The 26,566-nt window shown below is 37.7% G+C and overlaps 2 protein-coding genes across 4 annotated transcripts in view; one reads left to right on the top strand and one right to left on the bottom strand.

Annotated features, from left to right (window-relative positions):
* The window catches only part of PIGF (phosphatidylinositol glycan anchor biosynthesis class F), a 109,443-nt gene that overhangs the window by 17,405 nt on the left and 65,472 nt on the right, over positions 1-26,566 (bottom strand). Inside the window, exons 1-4 of one of the 3 annotated variants that reach the window (XM_036121675.2) lie at positions 16,919-17,037; positions 14,936-15,182; positions 13,644-13,735; positions 11,885-12,001 (exon numbers count right to left, since the gene is read on the bottom strand). In XM_036121675.2, the coding sequence (XP_035977568.2) occupies positions 11,885-12,001; positions 13,644-13,735; positions 14,936-15,163 (437 nt within the window). In that variant the 5' untranslated portion in view covers positions 15,164-15,182; positions 16,919-17,037. Of the gene's footprint in view, positions 1-11,884; positions 12,002-13,643; positions 13,736-14,935; positions 15,250-16,918; positions 17,038-26,566 lie in introns of those variants that run through there. The other 2 variants (XM_036121676.2, XM_078056611.1) reach the window with 2 other exon arrangements.
* Positions 17,131-26,255, top strand: CRIPT (CXXC repeat containing interactor of PDZ3 domain). Its single transcript, XM_036121678.2, has 5 exons — positions 17,131-17,273; positions 20,296-20,361; positions 21,107-21,161; positions 24,948-25,051; positions 25,363-26,255. The coding sequence occupies exons 1-5, from the start codon at positions 17,258-17,260 to the stop codon at positions 25,425-25,427; spliced, it is 306 nt and encodes a 101-aa protein (XP_035977571.1). The 5' UTR covers positions 17,131-17,257; the 3' UTR covers positions 25,428-26,255.

Raw genomic sequence — 26,566 nt, 5'->3', positions numbered from 1 at the left:
TATGATCAGAGCTATGTTTCAACAAGGGTTATGTACATGGCTTATCTAACCTCTAAGCTCCAAGTTCCTTGGGCCAAGGGGCAAGATCCAGGTCTTCACATTTTTCATTTTTATAGCACACTGAGGCCATTGGTTACAAAATGTGCAAACATGCAGGAGGTTGTCCTCTATTTTGTTTGATGTATCCAAAGGGGTTTATGATCTTAACACATAATATAGAAAAAAAATGGAACTAGGACCTAGTTTTTAAAATAGAAAACTCTGTAGCCTATCTTCGTAAAATTAAAATTTAATATTCATCAAAATCATAATATATATCAACACCTTCAAGGTCCCAGATCACAATTAGAGGATGACACCTACTACCAATCCTTCCCTGCATCCCTCCCCACTCCCAATTTCGGCTCCCAAGGCAGACACTGTAAACTCTTCACTGTTTCTTCTGTGTACCTCAAAATTTAAAGAGCATACATTAGGTATAGACTTTTCAAGACGTAGTTACTTCCTGCTTTCTACACTAGAAGAAGAGGACTTAGTACCCTTTTCCCACAAGCCTCCCATTGCCACATACTTATTTCTCTCTGACTCACCATTCCCTCCTCCATGGTAACATCCTCTCCTCTCGGCTGAATCAATAGCACAGTATCTACATCATTATGGTTATGAAAATGTTCATCACAGCTGAACCACACAGTAAACCACAGTCACATTTCCTTTTTTATAGTAAATTTTTCATGTTCTTTGGATGTTAAGAACTGCCTCATTTTATCCTTATGTACCTGTCACTTATGTACCTGTCACTAAACCATCCTCAAATATTCCAAAGAAACTAAACATCACCTCTAACTACTTGCTTGTGCTCTCTGTTCTCCTTCTGTCTTTCTTTTTGGAGGCACCTCACCTGCTCTGAGCTGGTCTGGCTGCTCTCTAAGCCAGAGGCACAGCTGCTGTCCTCTAACTTCCCTACACCATCATCCTGTGAATTCCCTTTGCCTCTTTCAATGCTTTTGGGTGTCCTGCTTCCTAGATTCCAAGACTTTCTCATACTTTCCTTTTTCTTTTTTTTTTTTTTAAGTACCTCCTTCAGTAGATTCCTGAGAAAGGGTAAAATAGATTTTAAAGATTGTTTAAAGTCTAAAAAGGGCTTTACTGTAACTGTTGGAAATCATTTTGCCTCAGAATTTTGAAGGCATTGCTCCATTATTTTCTGTTTCCCACCTGAAAAGTTCAGACATTCTGGCTCCCAGTCCTTTCTAGGTAAGATGTTCCCCCCACCACTGCCCTCTCTGGAAGCCTTTGGAATCTTCTCTTTACTCTTGGTTATCTAAAATTTCACAATCCTATGTCTTGGAGTGGGTGTCTTTTCAGCCATGATGCTGGAAACCCATGGGTCTTCTTAATCTACAATGTCAAGTCTTTTGGTTCTTGGCATTTTCTTTTTAAAGACTTGCTTTTTCTGCCCAGATCCTTAAGATTTTCTTTTTCTTAGTCTTTTGCTGGGAATACTACCATTTGGAATTAACCCTCTGATTTTTTTTTTATGTTTTAATCCATTTTCCCTATTTTTGCCTTTTCTGTTGGACTAAGGGAACTTTTTAACTTTTTGTTTCTACTTCTGTTGAATTTTCTTCTCTCATATTTTTTAATTTCCAAGAGCTTTCTTATTCTCTGAATATTCCTCTTGACTGTCTCTGTTCATGTTTTACGGATATAAAACAATAGACATTTTTAAAAGTTATCTTCTGGTTTTTATATCGCCTTTGTTTCCACTGAGTTTCTTTTTTGTTTTCATTTCTGCATTTCACTTTAGAGGTGTTCCTGAAATGCCCAGTGATTGTTCATTTCTCATTCTACTTAAAAGTAAAATACTTTATATGAAATGTTCAGAACAGGCAAATCTAGAGAGACAGCAAGTATTTTAGTGGTTGCCTGGGAAGGGGGTGAGGGGGTGTGCACGGGTGGGTAGGAGGGGGAGTGCTAATGGGCAGAGTTTCTTTTTGGCATGGTAAGATGTTCTAAAATTAGATTGTGGTGATGGTTACAAAGCTGTGTCTATACTTAAAAACCACTGAATTGTACATTTGAAATGGTGGGTTTTATGGTATGAAGTTATATCTCAATAAAGGTATGTTTTTAAAAACCAACAAAAAAGAAACACACTAAACAGATGACTAGATGTTCACTGTGCAGGAGTAGCACAATTCACCTGGTCAGCTTCACTGTACCAGGGGGCGAAAAGGAACCCGCCTTTTAGAGAACCCCCAAATGTCAGTATCTGTAGGTTTTTCTCTTATGCCATTTTTTTCCCTGAAAGAAGTATTTCTATACCCTGCCTAGATGGCATAAACCTGGCCGTCAGTATTCTGGGCCAAGCGAGTGAAAAAGACTAGGCAGGTGAGGATTCATCATTCAATACGTAGAATTTCATTTAATCCTTATTCCCTGAAGAGATTGTACCAAACAGGCTCAGGATCTGGGGTCAGCCAGAGTAGTTGGGGGTACAGTTGGATTTGCTCTATCTTCCCTTCCCCCACTGTGTAACTTCTATTGCTTATATTATTTTTATGGTGTTTATATTCTGTTCACTCTAACCCTAAACTGCAACTACTTTTTTAATGTAGTGAGTCCCCTTAATGTGCAAACCGCACGATTCCTTCATTTGGGGAAACTGTCTTCCATCTAATTTTGAATTACCTTCTGTTTTGTTATTTTAGGGACACTAGCGGGTCTTAAGCTCATCTCCTTTGTTCTCAGCATTTATCATTTCTTTTCTAACTGCTCTACTCTTCCCTACCTCTCATTCATTCTGATTGGCTCAAACCTTTCTTCCAAGCTAGAACCTGATTTCCTAACTTGTCTATGTTTCTAATTTATGACCTGTGGTGGTGTGGTTTGGATTCTCATTTTATTTCATTAATTCTGCAATCTCCTTCTCCACCTCATTTTTTTTAATCATCATCTTATCTTTGAGCTTTTATTGAATTTATGCTCTTAATAACATTTTTCCATGATAAACTGTGTAGAGTTTTTGTTCCTTGGGTACTATTTTCTTCCAGACTGGATTCTTTTGTCTTCCACATGCCTTTTTCTTATTATTCTATAATGTGTTTTTAGGGTTGCCATGCCATTTCCTTTTATCTTGCTCACACTTTGCATGGGCAGACTGCCCACACTACATATTTGCTCAGATACAGTAAGTGAATTATCATTAAAACTGGCTTCCCATCTTAACTAGCACCAATTTTTCCTGTCTTGAAGCTGCATTTTGAGGACTGGATGTTATTTTCTACCCAGTTTTCTGTAACCTGAGGCAGAAGAAAAGAAGGGAGGCAGGGAGGCAGCATAAGGGAAATGCTATCCCTGCAATTTAATCAGTAATATTCTGCTGAAATTTAATAAATGGTTCGACTGATCAAACTTTCAAAAATTTCTGACCAGGGCTTATGCATCCCATTAGAAATCAGATGAAGCTACTACGGGGTAGCAGTCTGTCCCCTTGGCAGAACCCAGGAGGCAGCAGCCCTCATAAATGGATAAAAAGTAAACAGCCCTGATTGGGATTTAAGGAAACAGCCCTCTATTGGTAGGTAGGTTCATACTCTTCAAATCAGAACTTTAGTTGGGCAGTCTCTGTCAACTTCTTTTGATCTAGGAATTCTACCCCAGGAATCTAGGCTACAGAAACTGTTGTACAAGTACATAAAATTATATGGTACAGAGATGTCATAACAACACTATTTATAATCCTGAAAACTTGAAAATAATCTTCAATAGGAAATTAAATGAACCATGGTACATGGAATGCTTGCCCAACATTCATCTCATCCCTGAGGATCAGACTAATTAAATCATGGTGATCCCATTCTCTCTCTCAGTGATTAGCTTAGGAAGACTCAAAGGAGAGGAGTTCAGCCTGAGGCTAAGAACCAGGAGAATCAGTGAGAAGCACAGCTACACCTTGACTATCTATCTGTATCTAGAACCATACAATCTCTGCTATGTCAGATAATCAGTTTCCCGATTGTTCAAACCAATGTAAACAGAAGTATTCTTACTTAACGATGAAGATATACTAAGGACATTATGCAAGAAGAGGCAGATTATACACACATACAGTTAAAGATGTTCCTAATAAGTTAAAAAAAAAAAAAGCTATAAAGCAGTGATAATATAACCATTTTTGTTTTTAAATTGCAAATATGTGATACGCGTGGACGAACTTAGACTAAAATCTGTTGTAATGGCTGCTTCTTTGATAGGATTACTAGGATCTTTTAACTTTCTATATTTCTCTATTATTTGAGTTTTTACATTATATATTCTTTTGTAATCAACAAGATAAAAATAAATTCCTTTCTATTAACTAATTTATAGCAGCGCTGACATTGGTTTATTACCCTTCTGTAAGTTTCCATAATAAAGTCATCTGAATTCTATGGTTTGGGGTTAATTTTTTCATAGTTAAGGAATGTATACACATAGTCAAGAGGGCTGAGAATATAATAAATGGCTCACCATTCTGTGGACAAACTTAAAAAGTAACTAAAACAATACGACAGACCAATCTTCATGACAATGAGCTCCAAGTAACTGTCCATATTATTTGCCTCCACTGAAATTCATCATATCAAACATTAATTGAAATAAATAGACCATGTTGAATGTTTACTATGTTCCAGACACTGTACTGGGTGCCTGGAGTAGCTAACAGTGAGCACTGTGGCTTAGATAGGCTGTCCTCAAAACAGTGCTTCTTTAAATGAGCTGATCTTTTTAACTATTGAGCTCTTCATCTAAAAAGCAGACCACACACAACTAACTCCTCCTGGTGGCTAAAGACATTTTACAGAATTTTACTCCCCTACTGAATGAATATTAAAACCAGTGCCTCTTTGCCACTAAATTTTCATGCCCTCATCAAGGCTAAATTATCTATTTTTTACAATGTATACATTTTTGGTCATTCACTATCTTTTTACTGTTAAATGTCCTTGGTGGTTTTTTCCGTATAAAATCAATTTCCATGCAAAGATGACCAAAAACGCCTGCTGTTCTTTGTCTACACAAACAGGTCTTACTATCTTTACCTTGGCAAGATAACCACAAATTCAGGAACCTATTCAGAAATTCAAGTTTTTCAGTTCACCAAAAGTGGTCAGATCCTGATTTTAAAACATGAGAATAACAGCATTAAAGAACTGATAAATCAAAAAGCCAACTTCAATGAAAAATATAGGCTTAAGGTAGTCAGAATGTTACTTTCTTTTATAAGAAAGTCTACAAAACAAAACAAAAAAAACCCCACAATAATTGTAACAGCAAGGCAACAAACTGAATTATACTAGTACACATTGAGTATGCTCAGTAATAAATACCAAACAGAAGCTGGCAGAAGTTAAGAAACCAAATTATTTTTCTACCTTCAAGTTTCTTTAAAATAGCATTCCTTAAGGAGAATACCATTTTCCGGCTAGCAAGGAAACTGACAAAGATCTGTAAGTTCCATAATACATGCTGTTAAAGGTTTGGGGAGGTAAGTGCCAATGGGAATATAAATTGGTTCAAGCTCTGTAAAATAGCATTCCTTTGTATTTTTTTAATCTAGAATAACTTCACATTTACTTTAAGGAAAAGTCTTGTTAAAATAGTATCATTTATGTCATTTAGTTAAGTATCAAATCTCAATAGTAACAGAACTGGTCCTTTACTCTTGGGATATAATTCCTACACAGTTCTCAGGATCAAAGCTCTTATGTTTCTCAGTCTTCATCTGGTTATCATCTACTCAATATTAAGCATGCAAATAAATACATTAACAATTTGGATATAGTACTTATTTTGCATAGAATAGTATAAAACATTTATACTGATTCCATACTGAGCGAGGTGTCAGCCCAATTCAAAACTGGCCTGTTCTTTCTGAACATTTTAGTCATATTTCAATAATACTAAAAAACAAAAAAACTGTTCCGTGTTTTATACGCTAAGACACAGGATAAATGATAAAAAGATTGAAAGCTCTAAAATCTTCAATCAAGAAAATATTTTATGCACTTTTAATGAATTAGAACTACAGCATAAGAACTTCAAATCAGAACTTTAATTTCTGTTGTAAATAATTATTGGGTAGAAAGAAAAATGTATTTTCATGTTAGTATAACCTCCCTAAATAATAATGGAATTCTCTGAAACCAAAGTTGTGACTCAATGTAAATAATGCTAACTGTATACTAGGACAATTCTGAAATAACATACAAGTTGTTTTTGTGGGTATTTCATATTATCACTTCAGAACCACCAGATCTTTGCATTTTTAAAATATTTTCGCCTCACAGTGAACATTTAAGAAGGCCAACTCTAACATTAAACAAGTTAATCTATCAAATTAACTCTTCCCTTAACTCATTCAAAATTTGACATGCTATTTATGCTAAATTCTTAAAAGTGTGATAAAAATGCCAGGGAAGAAACTGAACTATCGCTAAGGGATGGTGGAGACATGAAGACTTAAGTTGCCCTCTCATGACAAAGTTCAAATTAATTTTACATTAAACCAACTGAAAATACTTCCTCCTTCTCCATGGTTGTCCATGCCCTACACTCCTTGGTCTGCTACCTAAACCAGGAAGAGGTACCAAGACAAAGAGCAGCCAGGACTGGAAGTATGAAATATAAAAATGCTCCCTGACATTTGTTAATCCACTTGACAAACATTTCTTAAGCATTTGCTATTTGATTTCATTTATCTCACTCAGTTCTGATAATAACCCTGCAAAGAGCTTATTAGCATTCTTCTAACAGTATTTCACATGAGGATCTCTGAAGGTAAATAGCTTCTCTAAGATCACCACTACGTAGTGAAGAGAAGGCAGGAACTCATTTTCTGACCCTCAGTGTGGTCTTCTAAAACCTTCTGTCCTTATCAGATGATCTGCATTCAAGTGCCAGCTCTACTGCTTACTGGCTATTCCAGGGCTTGGGCAAATCACTTAACCTGTCAGCTTTCTAGTATCTTCACCTAGAAAACAGTGAGAACAGGAGTATCTCACCAGACTGCTGTGAGATTTAAATGCTCTAAGACACATGAACATGCTTTAAAAGTTGTTACTTTTGCCTATTACTATTTCATGCCCTGCCCTGTGCGATGTTAACTGTTTCATATTACAAATTGATTATTTTTAGCTATAGACCTCCAGTAACAGAGCTATTATCTTGTTGTATGTTAGAAATTTTCGAAGGATATTTCTGCAGTCTACCGAGGTTTAGGTGGCATAAAAGAAATCTAAAAACTTCTTGATTCAGGCCTAACTTTCAATACCCCCCAAATAAGTTTAATATTGGCAAAACCTAATCCATTATAATTTTCATTTTGACTAGGTAGTATATTACTATGGTTTAAATTTCAAAAGACACCAAAGGGTATTAGTAGGTGCAAAGTCTTCTGAGCTGGTCCCCTAGCTTCTCAGACCCCCTCCCCAGAGACAACCAATATTTTTGTCAGTATCTCATGTATTCTTCCAAAGATACACAGGTGTATCTATTCTCTCCTGCTCACTTTTTACGTAAACAGTAGCATCCTACATACATTTCTTCACCTTGCTTTTTTCCACTTAACAGCATTATCAGTAAATAAAGAAGTGGTTGGGTTGTTGTTGTTTTTTTAACTGCATTAAATTTAACTTAATCCACCCCTTATTAAAGGACATTTAAGCTGCTTCAAAGCTACAATGAGTAATCTTACTCACTGAATATTCTGTAGGTATGAAAATATATCTAGTGCATAAAATCCTAGAAGTGGAACTGCTAGGTCAAAAGATGGGTATTTTTAATTTTTACAGATATTACCGAACTGCCCTTCACAGAGCTTGAACCAATTTATATTCCCATTGGCACTTACCTCCCCAAACCATATGTATTATGAAACTTACAGATCTTTGTCAGTTTGCTTGCTAGCCGGAAAACGGTATTCCCCTTCCTATAATTTTTAGTTTTACTTTGTTATAGATCTTTCTGAGAAGGGATAAAGTGCCGATAGGTACGAAAACAAGGTGACAACAAATTAACTCTGCAAACCTCAAAATACTCAAAAGTCGAATTTTATAATAAATTTTTAAAAAGCTCTTTTCAACCTAGCAGAAAATAATAGGCATGCTGCAAGGTATAGTTCAGGCTAAATGTAGAAATAGGGTTAAAGCAGAATTAGAAAATATATACATATTAAATTTGTGGTAAGTTACTAAGAGAAATTAAGGGTAGTTTCTCTGTTTCCCTTGAGTTTTGAAGTTTGATTTTTTTTTTCAATTTTAAAATTTTAGGAACTTATATATATATAGTCAGTTCTGCTATAATGCTTATCTTGAACATGCAAATTTGTTCCCATTTGACTGATATATTAGGGAACAATATGAGCAATTTCATCTGAGAAACACTAAGTAAACACATAAAAACTGCACCCATCGGCACTGAGCAGTGTATGAATACACAAAACATGCACATCCCCCAAACATCTATCACATAATCAAAACAGTGGGGTACTGACATAAGGATAAATATATAGGTCAATGGAAAAACAACTAAAGATCATGTGTTTATGATCAACTGATTTTTGACAAGGGTGCCAAAATCACTCAAAGGGGGAAAATAGCCTTTTCAACAAAAGGTGCTGAGACAACTGGTGGGCCACGTGCAAAAGAATGAAGGTAGGCCCTTACCTCACACTGTATACAAAAACTTATACAAAATGGACCAAAGACCCAAATGTAAAACCTAAAATTATAAAACTCTTAGAAGAAAACATACGAGTAAATCTTTATGACCTTGGATTTGGCAATGGATTCTTAGATGACCCTAAAAAACGCACAGCAACAAAAGACGAAAATTGATTAATTAGATTTCATCAAAATTAAAATGTTTAGTGCTTCAAAGGACACAATGAAGAGAGTGAAAAGATAACCCACAGAAAGAAAGAATGTGCAAATCATGTATACGATAAAGGATTTGTATTTAGAATATATAAAGAACTCTTACAACTTAAGAGTAAAAAAGACAAATAACCCAATTCAAAAATGACCGAAGGATCTGAAGAGATATTTCTCCAAGGAAAATATATAATTGCTAATAGGCACATGAAAAGATGCTTGACATCATTAGCCAGTAGGGAAATGCAAATAAAAAAACCCAAGGAAATAACACTTTACACCCATTAGGATGGCGCTAATCATAAAGGCAGGTAATAACAACTGTTGGCAAGGCTGCAGGAGGAGAACTGGAGGCTTCATACCCTGCTGTGGGAATGTAAAATGGTGCAGCCACCTTGGAAAACAGTCTGGCAGTTCCTCAAACAATTAAACAAGTTATCATAAGACCCAGCAATTCCACTCCTAGGCATATACTCAAAAAAATAAAAACATTATGTCCATACAAAAACCTGTATACAAATGCTCCCAGCTGCTCAGTCATAACAGCAAAAAGTAGAAACAACGCAGATGTCCATCAGCTGATGAGTGGGTAAACAAAATGTGGCATACAAACGCACAATGGAATGCTATTCGACCATAAAAAGGAATGAACTACTGCAGAGCTGAACTTTGAAAATATTATGGGTAAGTGAAAGAAGCTAATCACAAAAGATCACATTTTATATGAGAACACTTTTACGAATGTCCAGAATAGGCAAATCTACAGAAACAGTAGAGATTAGTTGTTGCTTAGGGCTAGAGGAGCAGGGGTAAGGAGGAGATACCTAAAGGGTATGGAGTTTCTTTTTTGAGGTGATGAAAATGTTCTAAACTTGACAGTGATGATGGCTGCACAACTCTTGTGAATATACTAAAAACCACTGAACTGTACACTTTAAATAGGCAAAGTGTATGGTATTTGAATTATATCTCAATACTACTTAAAACTCATCTCCCTGGGTTGCTGGCGGGGAGGTGGGTAGGGGGGATGGGATAAATGGGTGATGGGCATTAAGGAGGGCACTTGTTATGATGAGCACTGGGTGCTGTATGTAAGTGATGAGTCACTAAATTCTATTCCTGAAACTAATATTATACTGTATGTTAACTAATGAATTTAAATAAAAATTTGAAACACAAAACAATAAAAACAAAAACAAAACAAAACAAACCCCAACTCCCAGCTCTCTTAGTTTCCCTCATGTGTATGAGTCACACCTTCCACATCTGGTCCTTAACTTCCCATCAGATTTAACAGCAACCTTCCTTTACCACTTCATAATAACTTACAAGTGGCAACTCTTCCCACACTACTTCCAGAAAGCAAATTTCAGGGGTTTTTTTTCCCCAAGGAAAAGGACCATATTCATTATAATGTTTATCAACTTAACTATTTAACATGTATAAAACTATACTACCATTTTTATTAAGTTCCTATCTTTTTTATGTATTATTGTCAAGAGTTTTCGAGTGTTATGCCTCAATCCTGCCTTTCCCATAAGCTCTGTGTTTTTTAGTGCCCAATTTTGCATAGTGTAGGGATTTCTAGGGATGCATATTGCACACTATGGCAGAACTAACTGCAGAATCAGATGACAACGTCTCCCCCAAATATACCATTATTAGAAACACAGTTCAAAGCTGAGTAAATCACCAATCCAAACCTATAATGTTTCAACTGTTTTTTACTGCTTAAAAATTTCAAACTAAAATGCTAGAAGAAATGAATGCCATTAGAGATACTATGGTAACAATGTGGGAAAGTTTTCAATGATTACACTTTTGTTTTCTAGAGACCTTATCGACACCAGAAGACAGTTCTGCAGGGAAACAATATTCATTTCAAAAGGAAAACGTCAATAATTTCTGGAGCCTAGCTGCTAGCCAGCATGCAGCCTCTGTACTACTTGCGCTGTTCCCTTCCAAATTACAAAAATTACCACTTTCACTTCAGTTTCTATGGTTTCATTCATTACCTTAGCATGGATATCTTTCCCTTTTCCCTTCATCTCACCAAATCTCACACTCCCGATCCAAATCCTTTACTGACCATTCCCCCATCCAGCTCATTCTTCAGTGGTTTCCTACCCCTCTGAGTTCCAATAGCATTTACTATCTGATTGACACAATTTTAATCTCATATTGTTTGTTCATTTTATTCTTGTCCCTTGACCATACAACTTCTCAGCAAGAGAATTATGGCTAATACTTCAGCACCCACACAAAGCTTCACAGCATGGAGCACAGAGTAAGAACTCAAGAAATTTTTGCTATTGGGTGATAAAGAGGACAAAATCACGGGCACCAAATAACTTCACAGCTTTCTTAGTCACAATTTAACCATTTCTGATAGGAACCATTTCAATGCCTTTGAAGAAGCTAACTAACTTAGCTGTGCTTAATTTATATATGGCTGCTAAGGAAATAAAATCCTATAAAACTTGCACTCAGAAGTCTTACCACAAAAGAGGCTAAACAAGAAATTATAGTTGTTACACTAAGCATTTTTAGATTTTGGATCCCAATTCTACATTATAAGATGTATGGAAGCAATTTTATCTGTAGCAATTTTATCACAGTGACAAATCATCCCTGAGGAGTGGTTCTCAAAGCCTTCTTTTGGTAGGGGAAACCTTTTTTCAAACAAAAGGCGAAGTGGAATCCTCCCATACAGAAAAAAAGCAGAGCTGATCTTGCTAAAGTGGAAGGAGGAGCCTAGAGTTCTACTTGCTTGAGTCCCCCCTCAAATGTATACAACCCCTTCCCTATCCCCAATCCCCAACCACGGTGGGCCCTTAAGGCATTCTTGAGAACCACAGTCTGGAAAAACACTCGTAGAATAATCAGAAAGCTGCCATGAATAGAAAAACACTACATTAATTTTTTTTTAATTTCAAACACCACTAAAATATAAAATTAAAACTTACCCATTTCTGCTGAAAACTCTTAGCCATGCTTTGATGTTTGGTCCTAACAAACACAAACAAGGTACAGTAGTAAAGGTAGACAAAATAACTGCAAATAAAAATGTTTCCAACACCAACCTAGGAAAAAAAAGCTTTATTAATTTTTTTAAAGCATTAAACGTGCATGTACACGACATAATCTTGGTTATTTAAATAGATTTAACATAAAAACATTTTCTTATACTTTACTTTGAAAGGTAACAGGAGTCCTACCAAAATGATAACTATAAAAAATTTTACTACTGAAATACAAGCTATAAAAAACAATCTAGCAAATACCCGGCTTTATTTTTTTTTAAAGATTTTATTTATTTATTTGTCAGAGAGAGAGAGAGAACAAGCAGGGGGAGTGGCAGGCAGAGGGAGAAGCAGACTCCCGGCTAAGCAAGGAGCCCGATGTGGGACTTGATCCCAGGACCCCGGGATCATGACCTGAGCTGAAGGCAGATGCTCAACCGACTGAGCCACTCAAGCGTCCCAAATATCAGGCTTTAATGATAGAGTTCAGAAGTGTTAAATACCCTCTGATCCATATGAGACTCTCCACTGCAAGCAACCCCATTTTTAGATAATTAACTTTCTTCCTGAATAGTCTCTGGAACTTTCTCTGCAACTACTGGTTCAACTCTAGCTTATACTGGAGCCACTTGGAAAGTGAGATAAAGATTGGGGGGCTGCATCCCTAGAGTTTCTGCAGCCTGAGAATTTGCTTTTGATAAAATGCTGATGCTGCTGGTTTTAGAACCACTGCTCAAGACATTCATTCTACTCTACAATGGATTAAATAGAAACTACCATTTCCCATTACAAAGGTCTTGTCCTCACCTCTCTAGAAAAGAACTACCCATTAATTTAGTGTGTGTATATATACAACTATGTGTAAATATACATAAAACTACATACATAACTATATGTGTGTGTCACAACTTGTCTCACCGTGATCTTTTTTTTTTTTTTAAGATTTTATTTATTTGACAGAGAGAGAGAGAGCAAGAGAGGGAACACAAGCAGGGGGAGTGGGGGAGGGAGAAGCAGGCTTCCCGTGGAGCAGGGAGCCCAATGCGGGGCTCGATCCCAGGACCCTGGGATCATGACCTGAGCCGAAGGCAGACGCTTAACAACTGAGCCACCCAGGCGCCCCTCTCACCGTGATCATTAATCACTGCTAGATGAAGTTTCCCAGCCTGTGATGAACATTATATAAGAAATATTCATGAATTTAGTTTTTTTAAAAAACTGGTCAGCTTTGAAAAAGTGCTGAGTTAAATTCTGCCTTTAAACTATCAACATTAGGTTATTAAATAATTAAATACAGGAATCTATTGACTTAAGAAAAACTTCTTTCAAGCACTTCAGAATCATATTTACTGATATGCTAATTGTAACTAATTTATACATATCATTATGGTAAGTTCCCTTAGAGGTTCTAAGGGCCACACATTTATTGGTATAGTTTCTCATCTACCTCCCCACCCCCCACATGCAATGGGGCAATAAAAGGCTAGGTAATAGAAGCATTCAATGAATTAAGTTATTCTCCTTATGAAGTAATGTTAAAAGAATATCATTACTAACAAAGGGCAATGATGTCAGTATCCTTCTGTGATCTGGTAATTAAACACACCATGGTTTTTCATTCATCACCAACAGAGTTAGTGCTTTGTTTAGTAAACAAGTGTTTTAAAATATTATTGCCTTAAGGTAAAAATTTCAGACTTACTCTATGAGTGGTGCTCCATATAGAACAAAAATTACATGAAAGAAGAAACATGACATAAGAAAGTAGATACAGCATTTCAAAAACCTGGTTATCTAAAAAAGAAATGAGAACAATTTGAAGGCTCAAGACAATGCCTAGAGGACAGCAAATGCTTCCACTTTATCTACAAATACAACTTATTCCCATGTGTGCAACAGTTGAATGTTCTTTACGTCGGGTAGCCTGAAGTGCACGGACCTCTAGACAGCCCCACAAAAGAGCCTACAAGTCACAAATCATCACCCATATTCCACCCACCTAATCAGCACTAGAATCAAAAAAGCATTTCTGTTCCTACAGTATTCATTGAGCTATGTTACTAATCAGTATTTATAAAATATTTACCAACAACAGAACGCTATGATACAAAAAAACGCACAGTCCTTATTATGTGATGCATGAAATCTTTGCAGAAAATAAGAACTACAGTTTTTTTTTTCATTTAAAAACAAAATTCATTTAATTCATTTAAAAAACAAAACAATTTGGAAAATTGTACCAAAAAAGCACAATACTAAATAATTCCCCAAATCATATTCATGTGATTATATGATGCATATGATAAAAGACCTGCATGTCTGCAAATCAGTGTGGGATCTACTTGATTTGGAGCTTAAGAAGATCTAATTATAAGACACACAGTGAGTTTTTTAATTGTAGGGGAGTAAATGTGTTTTAAATTATCTAAGAAAGCTACACATAGTATTGGGTAATGTTAAGGGAGGACTTTATTAATTTAAAGTAATAGTTAAGTGTTACACATAGTGAATATTCCGGAAAATAGATTCTGATATTTGAAAACTTTAACACTGTTTAGTCGAGGCAGGTCATGTTCAAAACAAAGCTACCACAGAGGCTTATTTGGTAATTTCTGAAAAATCCATTAAGTTTCTCTCAGAAATGGAAAAAATAAATGAAAATAAACTAAAATGTCTTATAAAGTTTAAAGATATGAGTGCTACATCATGCATTTATCTGCAATGGTGACTTAAAACATGACTATCTAGGTTTACAATGCTGTAATATCCATTGAAGACATCCTAATTCCACAACTGATGCTTGGCAAGGGTCTATCGAACATTGTGGGCAGCCTTCCAGCAATAATAGGCTATTGATTTGGAAAAAAAAAAAAAAAATCAGGTTCTCTTTACTCATTGTAAATAACCCCATGAGTACTTGAATAATACTTTATTCTTTCATTAAAAGAAACACTACCTCTATCTAAAAATCAGTTATTAAGAAATAAGCCTTACCTTGTATGATAATGAACTTCTTTTAGAGGATGCATTTGGTTTCACTACTAAATATAATACTAGATTGACGGCAGTTACAAAAACAGAACAGATGCACAACCATGTCAAGTGTGTTTCCAATATTGAGAAGTTCTCCAAGAAGAATGATGGAATGAAGACGCTTAGGATAATTGAAAATATGCATAAAAGATGGGTATACAGTAGTCTCTTGATATCAGTATCTTTCATGGTGTTTTCTTGAGGCTATCTAATGAAAAATTAAGAAAAGAGCATATCCAGTAATGATTTTTTCCATTGTCTAAATGGTCCAACACCTAAAAGTAAGCAAGAACAAGTCAATTTTCTACGCACAATAATGTATTAGTTTCAGAATATGGGAAGATGCATATGTATAAATGTACATGTAGACTAATATGGCTCAAAAAGGTCTCAGAGCTTGAAGAGGACAAATTTACTAATTTCTTAAATATTTATAACTAGCTTCTGTAAAAGGGTCATGTATTAGGTCCAATTAAGGGATTCGTTTTCTTTTCTTTTTCTGTTTTTTGCCAAAATCACAGAGGTAAAAACAACATGCACGGATTAATGATTTGCTCTTGTTGGAAATATAACCTATGCATTCTAGAAACCCCATGAATACACTTTGGCCAAAATGTTGGCTTTTTTTTTTTTTTTAACCACTGTGGACCCTTGTCTAACATCACAGTAGTTCACATCTTCTGGCAAATGACAAGTGACACCAAGTGCACACTTGAATACTCAAATGGTGGCCAGTGTAATCAAGAAAGTTCAAAGAACATTATGCTAAACTAAGGGATCCCAATGCTCCAGAAATACCAAAATGACAATGTCTGTTTCATGTGCTAAGTTCCAATCAAAAGTAGAGCATAAATAAGAGAAAAAAGTCTACTTTCTCTCTATAAAATACACATTATATGTATAATATGTTTATTTATAAGTTACTTAACATAATACATAGTACTGACTAATGTTAAGTAGGACCTTATTAAAGTAACAATCCACATGTTACACTGTGGTGAATATTCCAGAAAAACAAAAGGGGAAGTCCAGGCCTTATCCTAACAGCTCTGATCTAATTCACACTACAATTTTCCAAGGCAAATACTCTACTGATAAGGAAACAGGATAAGACACGTTAGGGGACATGTCCAAGGTCCCAAGCTCCCAAGCACGAAAGCCACATCAAAGCCTCGCCTCTTTGATATAAAGATACACATCAGGGGTTGAGAAAAGAACAAACTGCAAGAAGGGAGAATGGAAAAGTTTCTCGCAGGTCCTATCCTCCGCGGACTGAGGGGCGGGGCGGAGGATCCGGAATACACTGTCTCAACCGACACCTCTTCGGATTATTCTTCTGGGCACCTCTCAGAATCCCAAGTGACATGAGCAGATTTGGATCTAATACAGTGAGCAGTACCCAAACTCAAATGCTTACTGAATGAATGAACGAACGAAGGAAAGAGGGTGGGTCCTGCGAAAGCAGCCCTGGGGTGGGCCCTGGCGAGCACACAAGGACGCCCGTCGGGCGCCCCTCCGGCGGCCACGGCCCTGGCGTCCGCCGTCTGACCTAGCCCGGGTTCGCAGGCACTGAGGCTCGCACAGGAGGCTCCGCGGAAATCGCAGGACCTGTCTCGGCAGCCCCACCCCAAACTCGGTCGCTCGGGACTCTGCCCAAGCCTCACCCAGGGCGAGTGTGAGCAGCGGGGGACGCGCTGAGAGGCATAATCAAAGAGCACGGGCGCGGAGACCAGGAGAAATGGGAGGGCCACGCAGAAAGACGGCTCCGAAAGAGAACCGGGTCCATCAGGGCAGCCCCTGGGTCACGCCGGAAGGGTGGCCCTCGGACGGACGGCGGGCGCGGGCGGGCTGGGGGCACATACGCTCTCGGTTATATGGGCAGTTGGTGGGGGCTGCTTGCACCCCCGGGAGGCCCGCGTGCCGGGAGGGTTCCGCTGGGCTTACCTAACTCTCCCGCCAGCGGAAGAGAAACGGGGTCTACTACCTCCCACCATCAGGTACGATTCGCCGCCCTGGCCATCGCGCAGGCGCAGGCCTGTGGGGCGGAGACCCAAGACCGCACAGCCAATTGCAGAACCGGAGGGGCGGGCAATGGGAACAGCCCCGCCTTCCAGCTCGCGTTTAATTCCTCCCGCGGCTTCTCAGGTGTGGAATGGGCGGGGCGGAGGGCGGAAGGGCCGGAAGTGGGTTGTCGTAACCCGGAAGGGGAATCCTTCCCTGGCTGTTGTGTTGACATTTTCGAGCTGCTGCTGTTTCTGCGGCCAAGGGAACCGTCGGGGAAGGATGGTGTGCGAAAAATGTGAGTTAAGGGGCCACATCTTTGGGAGAAGGAGGCTAGGAGAAGCTAACTGGAGCTCTTCGGGTACTTCGCCTTTTCTTTGTTTTTCTTTCGGCCACAGGTCTCCGATGCCAGCCTTTGTCCTTCTACCCCTTTGACCATTCCTTCCCTCCTCCACGACCGTATAGTCGTTTTGCATTCAGAGTGGTCTTAGTTTTGCACTCATTTGTCTATTTCCTTTGCCTCCCCTACGACCAACCCGGGATCTCATACAGCTCTTGACTGGCTCCTTCGCCTCACAGACCCTCAGGGTTGGAATGGATCTCAAAAGTAACATACAATATCTAGATTTTCCAGATTTAGCAACATTAAAAAAAATGAACACTTTTTATTAGGAGAAGTAGGTCCCGTGCAATATTTGAGACTTGTCTTTGCTTGGTGCTCTTTACTACTGAAAGTACATTGGACTTACTTTTAGGACGTGACAGTACTAAAACGCCATTCATTGTTTGAAATTTAAATTTAACCGGGCATCCTATATTTTAACCAGCAGCCCTAAGTTAGCAGCCTATCCAGTGGCTTAAATGCTCTTTGCATGAATACCTGTGGTATTGAGGCAGGGTTCAAAAAGTCTCACCACCTTCAAAGCAGTCTGTATCGATGTCTCTCACTTTTAGAAAAGTCCTTCCTCCCTATTGTTGCCATCAGTGATTCTAATTCTAAATTCTAATTTCTAATTTCTAATTCTAAATTCTAAATTCTAATTCTAAACTCTTGAGGTTTCTAGAAAATATGATTTTTTGATGTCACAGACTGTTTGCTTTAAAACGGCTGTCATATCCCTAAGTCTCTTTTTCCTCAGGCTAGACATTTCTGGCTCTTCTGAGACAAGGTTTCAAGTCCTCTTATCTGGATTAATATTAACATAATCCACTTTGTTTATACCTCCCCCCCACACAGTAGATAAACCTTTGAACACAGGCACGCATGAGTTTGAATCACAGTTTTTACATTAGGTAAAAGAATAATTATGGGCTAGTATCGAATATTTCTTGGCCCCAGTTTTCTCATTTGAAAAATGAGAAAAATACGTAACTTATGGGTTTTGTGACAATTAGATAATGTAGGTAAAGCCTGATTTAAAAGTGCCTTAGTGTATACTCAAAAACTGGTTATTTCTATCATAACCCCCAATATGTGGCACTCAGAATTGAACTCTGCCCCATTTTATGAGGGGTAGAGTGGAACTAATATTTCCATTTTTCTGTGCTTTATATCATCGTCTCACATTAAGCTTTTAAAAAATTATTGCAATGTAATTGACATAGATACAAGTCACCCATTTAAAATGTACCATTCTGTTATTTTCATTATATTCACAGGGTTGTGCAACCATCACCACAATCAATTTTAGAATATTTTCATCGCTCCAAAAAGCACATTAAGCTTTTTGACATTGATGTCCTTTAACTCTACTCCATCCAGTACTTAAGTTTTTTGGTTTTGCCTCTTTGAGTAAATATGACTTACATATATTTAGGTTATGCACCTTCCTTGATGTCTTCTCTCTTATGTAGTATAGTTCCTAAACATGTAAATTTAGCCTCCTATGTAATTTGTGTTAATTCTGTATATTTTAACTTTAGAGGACTGTTATTCTGCCTGTTTTAACTTGTTTTGTGTGATGTTCTTTACACCATAAGTGCTTTTTCTCAGGGAAATTGAGGATACTGGGCAAATTGTGAGAGTTAACTTCCTAAGATACATGAAAATTTTGAGAACCCAAGATCTAATGTGGTATTAAAATAAGTACACATAGTTGGTTCTGGGACGTGATATGTGTCCTAAAAGGTCATTTGCTTTTTACTTCTCTGCACTTCTGAAAGTCTATGTATTATTTCTTTGCTCTGATACCTTTCTACCTTCTTTAAGATCTTTAATACTATTCATCAGTCTTTTTAACTTATCTTTAGTCAGTCCCCTTGCCCTTTGTCGCTAGTGACTATTCCAAGCTCTCTGGTTCCTTAAACTTCCACACCTTCACCTACCTCATCCTCTGTTGACAAATACCTCCTTATAGGTATTAGAAAAGCAAGGTAATTACACGGGAACATTCTCAACTTCTTTTATTTCTTTTGCCATACCCATAAACAAATCTGCATCCATGCTCATTTACTTCTTTCCCCTTTTTCAAGGAAAATTCTACTCATGTCCTTGTTGCCATCCCTCTCTACCTCTTTGTCTCTATATCCTTTGAAATCCTTAATCAGCTCCCCTTCCATATAAAAATGCTCAATTAGACCCTGACTCCACCTTTCATTCTTGCATCTTGTCACCTTTTCTTTTCATTCATGCAACAAGTATTACATTCCTACCAAATGCTAGACAGTAGAACCAAAGGGTAAAGATTTTGTCTTACCATCCTTCATCATTATGCCAGGACATAGTTTATAGTAATCACAACAGATACTTGCATTGAACCTAAATATAACTGCATTCTTTCGTTTCCTGGATTTAAAACCTTTAATAAATTCTCAGTGTGCAGAGAATAATTTGGGGTTTCTATATTTAGAGCCTGGCATTCAGGATGACCCTCCACAATGAGGGCCCAGCTTATCTTTCCAACTTTATTTTCACTTATTCTTACCTTCACTCTTTGGCCAAACCAATCTACTTTGCATGCCCATGTGTGCCCTGAGCTTTCCATGCCTTTCTTCAGGATATATCCTTTCTCTAGTTTGCCTTCATCATCTCTCCTCCTCTTTCTTCACAGCCCCACTGCCAGATCCAGACCCTCTTCCTGCCTCCTCCATAGGCTTTTCTGGATTTCCCCAGCTAAGGTTATTTCTTTCTCCGTGGAATTTCTCAGTTACCCATTGCCCACAGTTAGTATCTTCAGTCTCGTTTCATAGTCCCTACCCCGGCATGAAAAGGCTCCGACTGTAAGACAGTGGTTGATACCACTGAATTTTAAGCTCCATGTAGTGTATTTATTAGATAGTAAATCCGAATTCCCCTTACTTTTACTATCTTGTTATAACAGGTGAAAAGAAACTTGGTACTGTTATCACTCCAGACACATGGAAAGACGGTGCAAGGAATACCACAGGTATTTTTCCATTTGGAAAAGAGAAGTTGAATCCCATGCTTCCTGTTACAAATGTTTTAGCTTTACATTATTTGTAAAAATAAATCTTTTGTGTACAAAGTATTTTATCTCTTAACTATTAAAGAATTCCAGATCCCCCAATAATTTAATATCTTTTATTTAGTTCTCTGGGTTACATGTTAAGAGTTCCTCATCTGTCAGGCAAAAGATAGCAAAATCATTAAATGATTTTCAACCAATGAGTAGATCATAGTAACTGATTTGATTCCGCTTTATTAGAGTCTGCATTTAATTCCCCCTCTCTTCACCTGACTTTTATATTCTTGAACAAATCATTTACACATTTACATTTTCACCTTCATATCATTATTACAGTTGAGGTGTTCCCAAAGGGAAGGAAAAAAAACACTTGTACTGTATTCAGGGTCTATGGCACCGAAGTAGTGGCTTTAAGATTTTACTCTAGATAAATTAAGTGTAGACCCATCCCTAAAGTCCTCTTTTGAGTCTGAGAAATAAAATGATTATCCACAATTTTATTGCTTTATAATAAATGTTTTCTTTTTAAGTAGTGTCTTAAAAACCTGGGTATTACCTGGGGATTTTTGAAAATTTTGATCCAGACTAGTCTACTGGTAGGAGGCCAAAGAATGAACTTTTTAACTAACTGTTAAATGTTAAATGTATATGTTATAGTGAAATGTGCAGAAATAACCTGCTAAAATACATGTATATTTTGATTTAGAAAGTGGCGGAAGAAAGCTGAACGAAAATAAAGCTTTGACTTCAAAAAAAGCAAGGTAGGTAATAGGAGCAGCCACTCCGCAGGCATATAACTTTCCACTCTCTTTGGTCTTAGACATGCTGGAGTGAATTTGGTGTGCATCATTCTATCGCGATAAAACAGAGTTCAGTAGTTCCTAGCATGCAAAGCCAAGCTGTCTGTTACAACCTGCTGGTTTCACCCTGCTCCTCCTCAGTGTATCAATATATGAAGATATTAGTGCTACTTTTTTAATATATAGTTTCATCAGAAAAAATGACTTTTATTTAATCTCATTCTTTTTTTTTTCTTTTGAAAACTGTGATTTCTTATCCCTAAAACTACTTTGCAGTTTCATTCAGGTGCTTCAGTGTGCTATGTTTTATAGAACTAGTTTTGGAATAATATTGCCTGGTTTAGGTTTACTCTAGGTTATTTTATCTGGTTCTTAATTCTCATACAAATTGGAGGTAATAGAGGGATGTAGACAGATCAGAAGCTCTGGAGTCAGCCCTAAATTTGGATTTGGACTCTGTTCCTATCTAGCTCTGGGGCCTTCAGGAAATTAAGCCAGTTTTCTGAACTTTACTTTTTCATCTAAGAATGGAGATAAAAGTGTCTCCCACCCTAAAAATCACTTTTTTTTTTGACACCACGCTTTATTATTTCCAGTCTTAAAAATGCCATGAACCCTTCCAGCTGCCACCCCATTGCCTTGCTTCCCTTCACAGCAAAAGTTTCCAAAAGCCTTATTCAGATGCTTTCTCAGTTAAGTCCGATTCGCGACTTCAGCCTCACCAAACCCCTGCAGCTGCTCTCAGCAGGATCACACCTGATGGACTTCTCTGTTCTTACCTTACTTAACCTTTTAACAGCTCTCATTTTTGCAACCTTCTGTTCTCTCTCTCTTTTTTTTAAAGTAAGCTCTACCCTCAATGTGGGGCCTGAACCCACAGCCCCGAGATCAAGAGTGGCTTGCTTCACTGACTGAGCCAACCTGACTCCTCTGCAGCCTTCTGTTCTCTGGGCTGTTGGGTACCATACTCTTTTTTTCCTCCCAACTCACCGTTCCTTCTCAGTCAGGTGCCTCTGGACTCAATCCTAGACCTTTCTCTTTTTTTTCTATTTATAAATGTATATAATCTCTCCTCAAGTGACTTTAGTCCAAAGGCTTTAAATTCAGACTGTATGGTTTTTGTTGTTTTTTTGTTGTTTTTTTTTAAGATTTTATTTGACAGAGAGAGACAGCAAGAGAGGGAACACAAGCAGGGGGAGTGGGAGAGGGAGAAGCAGGCTCCCGCCGAGCAGGGAACCCAATGTGGGGCTCCATCCCAGGACCCTGGGATCATGACGTGAGCCGAAGGCTGACGCTTAATGTCTGAGCCACGCAGGCACCCCCAAACTGTATGTTAATGACTCCCAGATTTATATCCCCTGTCCTGACTTCTCTTTTGAGCTCCAAAGATATACCCAGCTGCCTACTTGACTTACCAGTTTGGCGTCTACCAGGCAACCTCTTGTTCCTGCAGTCTTCTAATAGGAGTCTGATCATCACACCCCTCCAGTCCAGCCTTGCGAGCCTAAGAGCTAGAATTCTGCACTGATCTCTCCCTTTTCCTCACTTCTCTTTCATCAGCAAGTTCTTTAGCTCTGCCACCAACATATAACCTGAATCCACCTGCTTCTGTCCATCTCACTGCTATTACCCTCTTCCAAACCACTGGTATTTCTTACTTAGATGCCATAATAACTCTCCATCTTTCTGCTTCCTCTCTAGTTCTTTATGGTTCAGTCTCATAGTAGCCAGAGTGGTCCTTTAAAGGGCACAGAAGTGCTTTTCTCAGAACCCTGAATTGCTTTTCTTTTCACGTAGAATATAATCTAACCCCTGCACCCACTTTCCTAACAAGGTTTTCCATGATCTGGCCCCTCCCACCTCTCTGACTCCCCGTTGCAGCAACTCCTGCATCAGATAGACCAAGGCCACTCCCACTGGAAGAGGTTTGTGCTTGCAGCTCCTTCCTCCTGGAGCTCGTCCCACAGAGCTTACTTACATAGCTGGCACCTTCTTGTTACTAGGGTCTCAGCTGAGATGTCACCTCCTCAGAGTGAGTCCCTAACCAGCATTTGAATTAATATCTTCCCTCCTTCCCCTCATGTCTGCCGCAATATCCTGTTTGACTTTTCTCCTCAACGTGTATCACCATCTGAAAAACATGTTTATTCCTTTACTTACTGTCTTCCCTTTCCCTGTTGTCTTACTAGAATGTCAGCTTGAGGACAGAGGCTTTGTCTGTCAAGTTCATCTCTGGTGTGTAGAACAGTGACAGGCACATAGTAGGCCCTCACCAAGTATTTGCTGAATGAATAAACACCTGTTTCATGGCATCCCAAGGATTAGAAATAATAATAATAAAGCTTTTACTACCTGTAGTGTCTGGCTACCATAAGTACATAACGGTACTTTTTAAATAATGGATGTAAAACAGCGTAAGAGACTTAATCTTCAGTGGAGCGTCACACTAAGTATTGCTCTGACTCATTGATGTCTTCGAAGACCGTTCAGTTATTATTAACTAAGTTGTAATTTTTACAGATTGTACAGTTTTAGACACTTCCAGTTCCTTTATGCTCCCAACCTCACTCCAGTATCATTAATAAGTAGCTGTTACTTTGGATACTCCAAATGTCTCACACTGGAAAGCGTACTATTGTACTGCATTGAATCTAAGATACCAACACTTAGAAGATGTATCATTGCTTTAAGAAAGAAAAAGCTCTGCCAATTAATTGTAAGATTTCAGACATACTAAAATGTACATCTTAGAATAAAATATGGTTTGAAGCAAAAGTAAGCATCCATATGGATGCACACAAATCGAGCTTATTAAAAAGAGGAATATCTGTCTTCCCTTGTGCAGAGTACAGTGACATTCTTTTGGGTTTGGAGAAATTAACCTTTGAAAATGAGCTATTGTATTACACTACCCCAAGAGAAGAAACTAGGTCTAGGACAGTGTTGGCATTCGGTATATGAGTATTGTTACAAAAGTTATGGCCAATTTAGGGGGAATTATTTTCTACTCCAGTCACTATAAGGTGGCACTTTCATGTAGTAGAAACTCTTTTATGCAAGGGGATTGGATCAATTAATGGAAAATGTCAGTTAAAGGAGGCGATTATTAAAACATACACATACCTTCTTATAAGTCACAGCACATAACAGCACATGCATTCATCAGTCCTTTGGCACTGAGACAGGCTTTTTGAGTATGAGTCTACTGATAAGAGTTCATCATTTTCCTCACATAAATCATAACCAGAATGCACATTTCCAGTATCTTTAAAGCGGAGCCAAAACTGACAGACTTGCAAAGTGGCAAGTCCTTCCACTTACGATCTTGCCCCTATTTTGAAGCTGTCTCACCTAATTCAGTGGCAGTTCAGTGACTGTCACTGACCCAGCCATCCTAAAGCATTCTCATAGTTTTTAATAGAATTGGTCACTCTTTTTGTACCACATTTCATCAGTTTCCATAATATTAAACTATATCACACACACAGATGGGCAAATACAACTTGTAGAAACAGGTTTGGGATTAAGGAACTGACTGTTCACCAGCATACAAGTCATATAGAAGGGGCAGGGGTGTGCAGGCGCGGGGAGAGGAGCCAGCTGCAAGCGTGCCGTGCCCATCAGTCAGACAGTGTGACACAGAACAAAGAGCATGGATTGATCCCATTTGTTGCTAAAGGGAGGTCATTTAAGTGTTTCTATTCTATTATACATTTTTTTTCTTTTAAAAAAAAAAAAAACCTCTAGATTCGATCCATATGGAAAGAATAAGTTCTCCACTTGCAGAATTTGTAAAAGTTCTGTGCACCAACCGGGTTCTCATTACTGCCAGGGCTGTGCCTACAAAAAGGGTAAGTTTCTTTCAGTACCGTTTTTCTATTCATATCTAGCCTACTCTTGGTGCTGACTTAGATAACACAAGAAAGGAGTAGCCTTTCATAGATGCTGTTCATCAAGTGCTCTTTTTTCTAAAGCAAGATAAAACTTAGAACTTGTTTGTAGTTACAGGTCTATGCTTTCTTTTTCTCTTCTCTCATGCTGTTAATTTATGTTTTAAGCCTCAGGAGTGACTTAAATAAAGCAAACTGTTGGTATTCGGTATTTGGTATTATTAGTCGGTATTATGATTTGATTGCTTACATGTTTTGTTTGTTTGTTTTAGGCATCTGTGCAATGTGTGGAAAAAAGGTTTTGGATACCAAAAACTACAAGCAAACATCTGTGTAGATGTGTTGATGACATTTCTGGCTTTCTACATGATTTTACTTTTTGCTTCGAATTTTCAAGGCATAACATAGGTGTTCAAGTTCCAAAATAACACGTTTTAAGACAATATTAAACCGAGAAAGTTGATTGGTATTCATTTTTTGCTCTTAAGAAATTCTAAACAACAACGTAACTAGTTTCCTGCCTTAGTTCTTTTCCTCACAAGCATCTTATTGAACTAGAATAAGTGGCAAATTTAATGAGAATTATTTTCTCATTTCTGTAGATGCTTTTTATTTATCATTATTCATGTAATTCTTACCCTCACTCTCTACTTTATTGATATCGCAAAAGTGAGAAGGAGATTATTGATTGATATTTTGCTCTGAACTTTGCATCAGACTTATAACTCTTCCTTCATTCCCTTGTTGGTGGCATAGTTTGTAGAATCAGCAGTCTCTTCATTAACTGTAGGTTCACAGGGCATTGAAATATCCAAGACCATTATAGCTGAATAGTTCCTTAGTCATTAGCCCAGACCCAAATCACAAGTTGTATTTATGATACTTTTTATTTGTTCTTGAAGCCGAAGTGCCAATACCATTTGTGTGAGAATGAGAACACAAGGGTCACCCCGTGTGTGTCCAAGTGAATACACTGAATTTCAGAAAAATACATTTTATGCACATTACCTTGAATTCAAACTGTCATGAAAGCCAAGAAAACATGTCATCCATGGGAATGTGTAATGAATGAGTTACTACTCTTTAGGAAAGCTCCTTGAAGCAAAAACCAAACTTTTTTTTACCGCCCCTCCCCACCCACCAAAAATAAATAGAACAAAACCAACATTTTGACTCTTCTTTTATATATGACACAGACTGCTAAAAGACAACTTTGAGGTTCAAATAAAAATTTTTCTTATGCTGCCTTCAGAGGTTTAGGACTTCTGCTTTTGAATCTTGCAGCATACTATGGGAAACCAAAAATGTATTTCCTATTGCAAGCGCAGTATGTATAAATACATATCACTATAAAATATGTAGGATAGATAACATGATATACATGGTATAGATACTACATTTCTATTTGTTTTAAAATTATTATGGAAAGTATTTAAAGTTTTAACTGTTTATCTGTAAGGTTTTTAAAATAGTATT

Source organism: Halichoerus grypus, chromosome 10, assembly GCF_964656455.1.
Source record: "Halichoerus grypus chromosome 10, mHalGry1.hap1.1, whole genome shotgun sequence".
In the NCBI taxonomy this organism is placed as follows: Eukaryota; Metazoa; Chordata; class Mammalia; order Carnivora; family Phocidae; genus Halichoerus; species Halichoerus grypus.
This window is presented reverse-complemented; position numbering and strand designations above follow the sequence as displayed.

Bases quoted from the DNA above. Each gene is read 5' to 3' on its own strand.
- CRIPT (XM_036121678.2), top strand. The intron at 20,362-21,106 runs GTATTTTTCCAT...ATTTTGATTTAG, and splicing joins CGGTGCAAGGAATACCACAG to AAAGTGGCGGAAGAAAGCTG. The intron at 25,052-25,362 runs GTAAGTTTCTTT...TGTTTGTTTTAG, and splicing joins GGGCTGTGCCTACAAAAAGG to GCATCTGTGCAATGTGTGGA.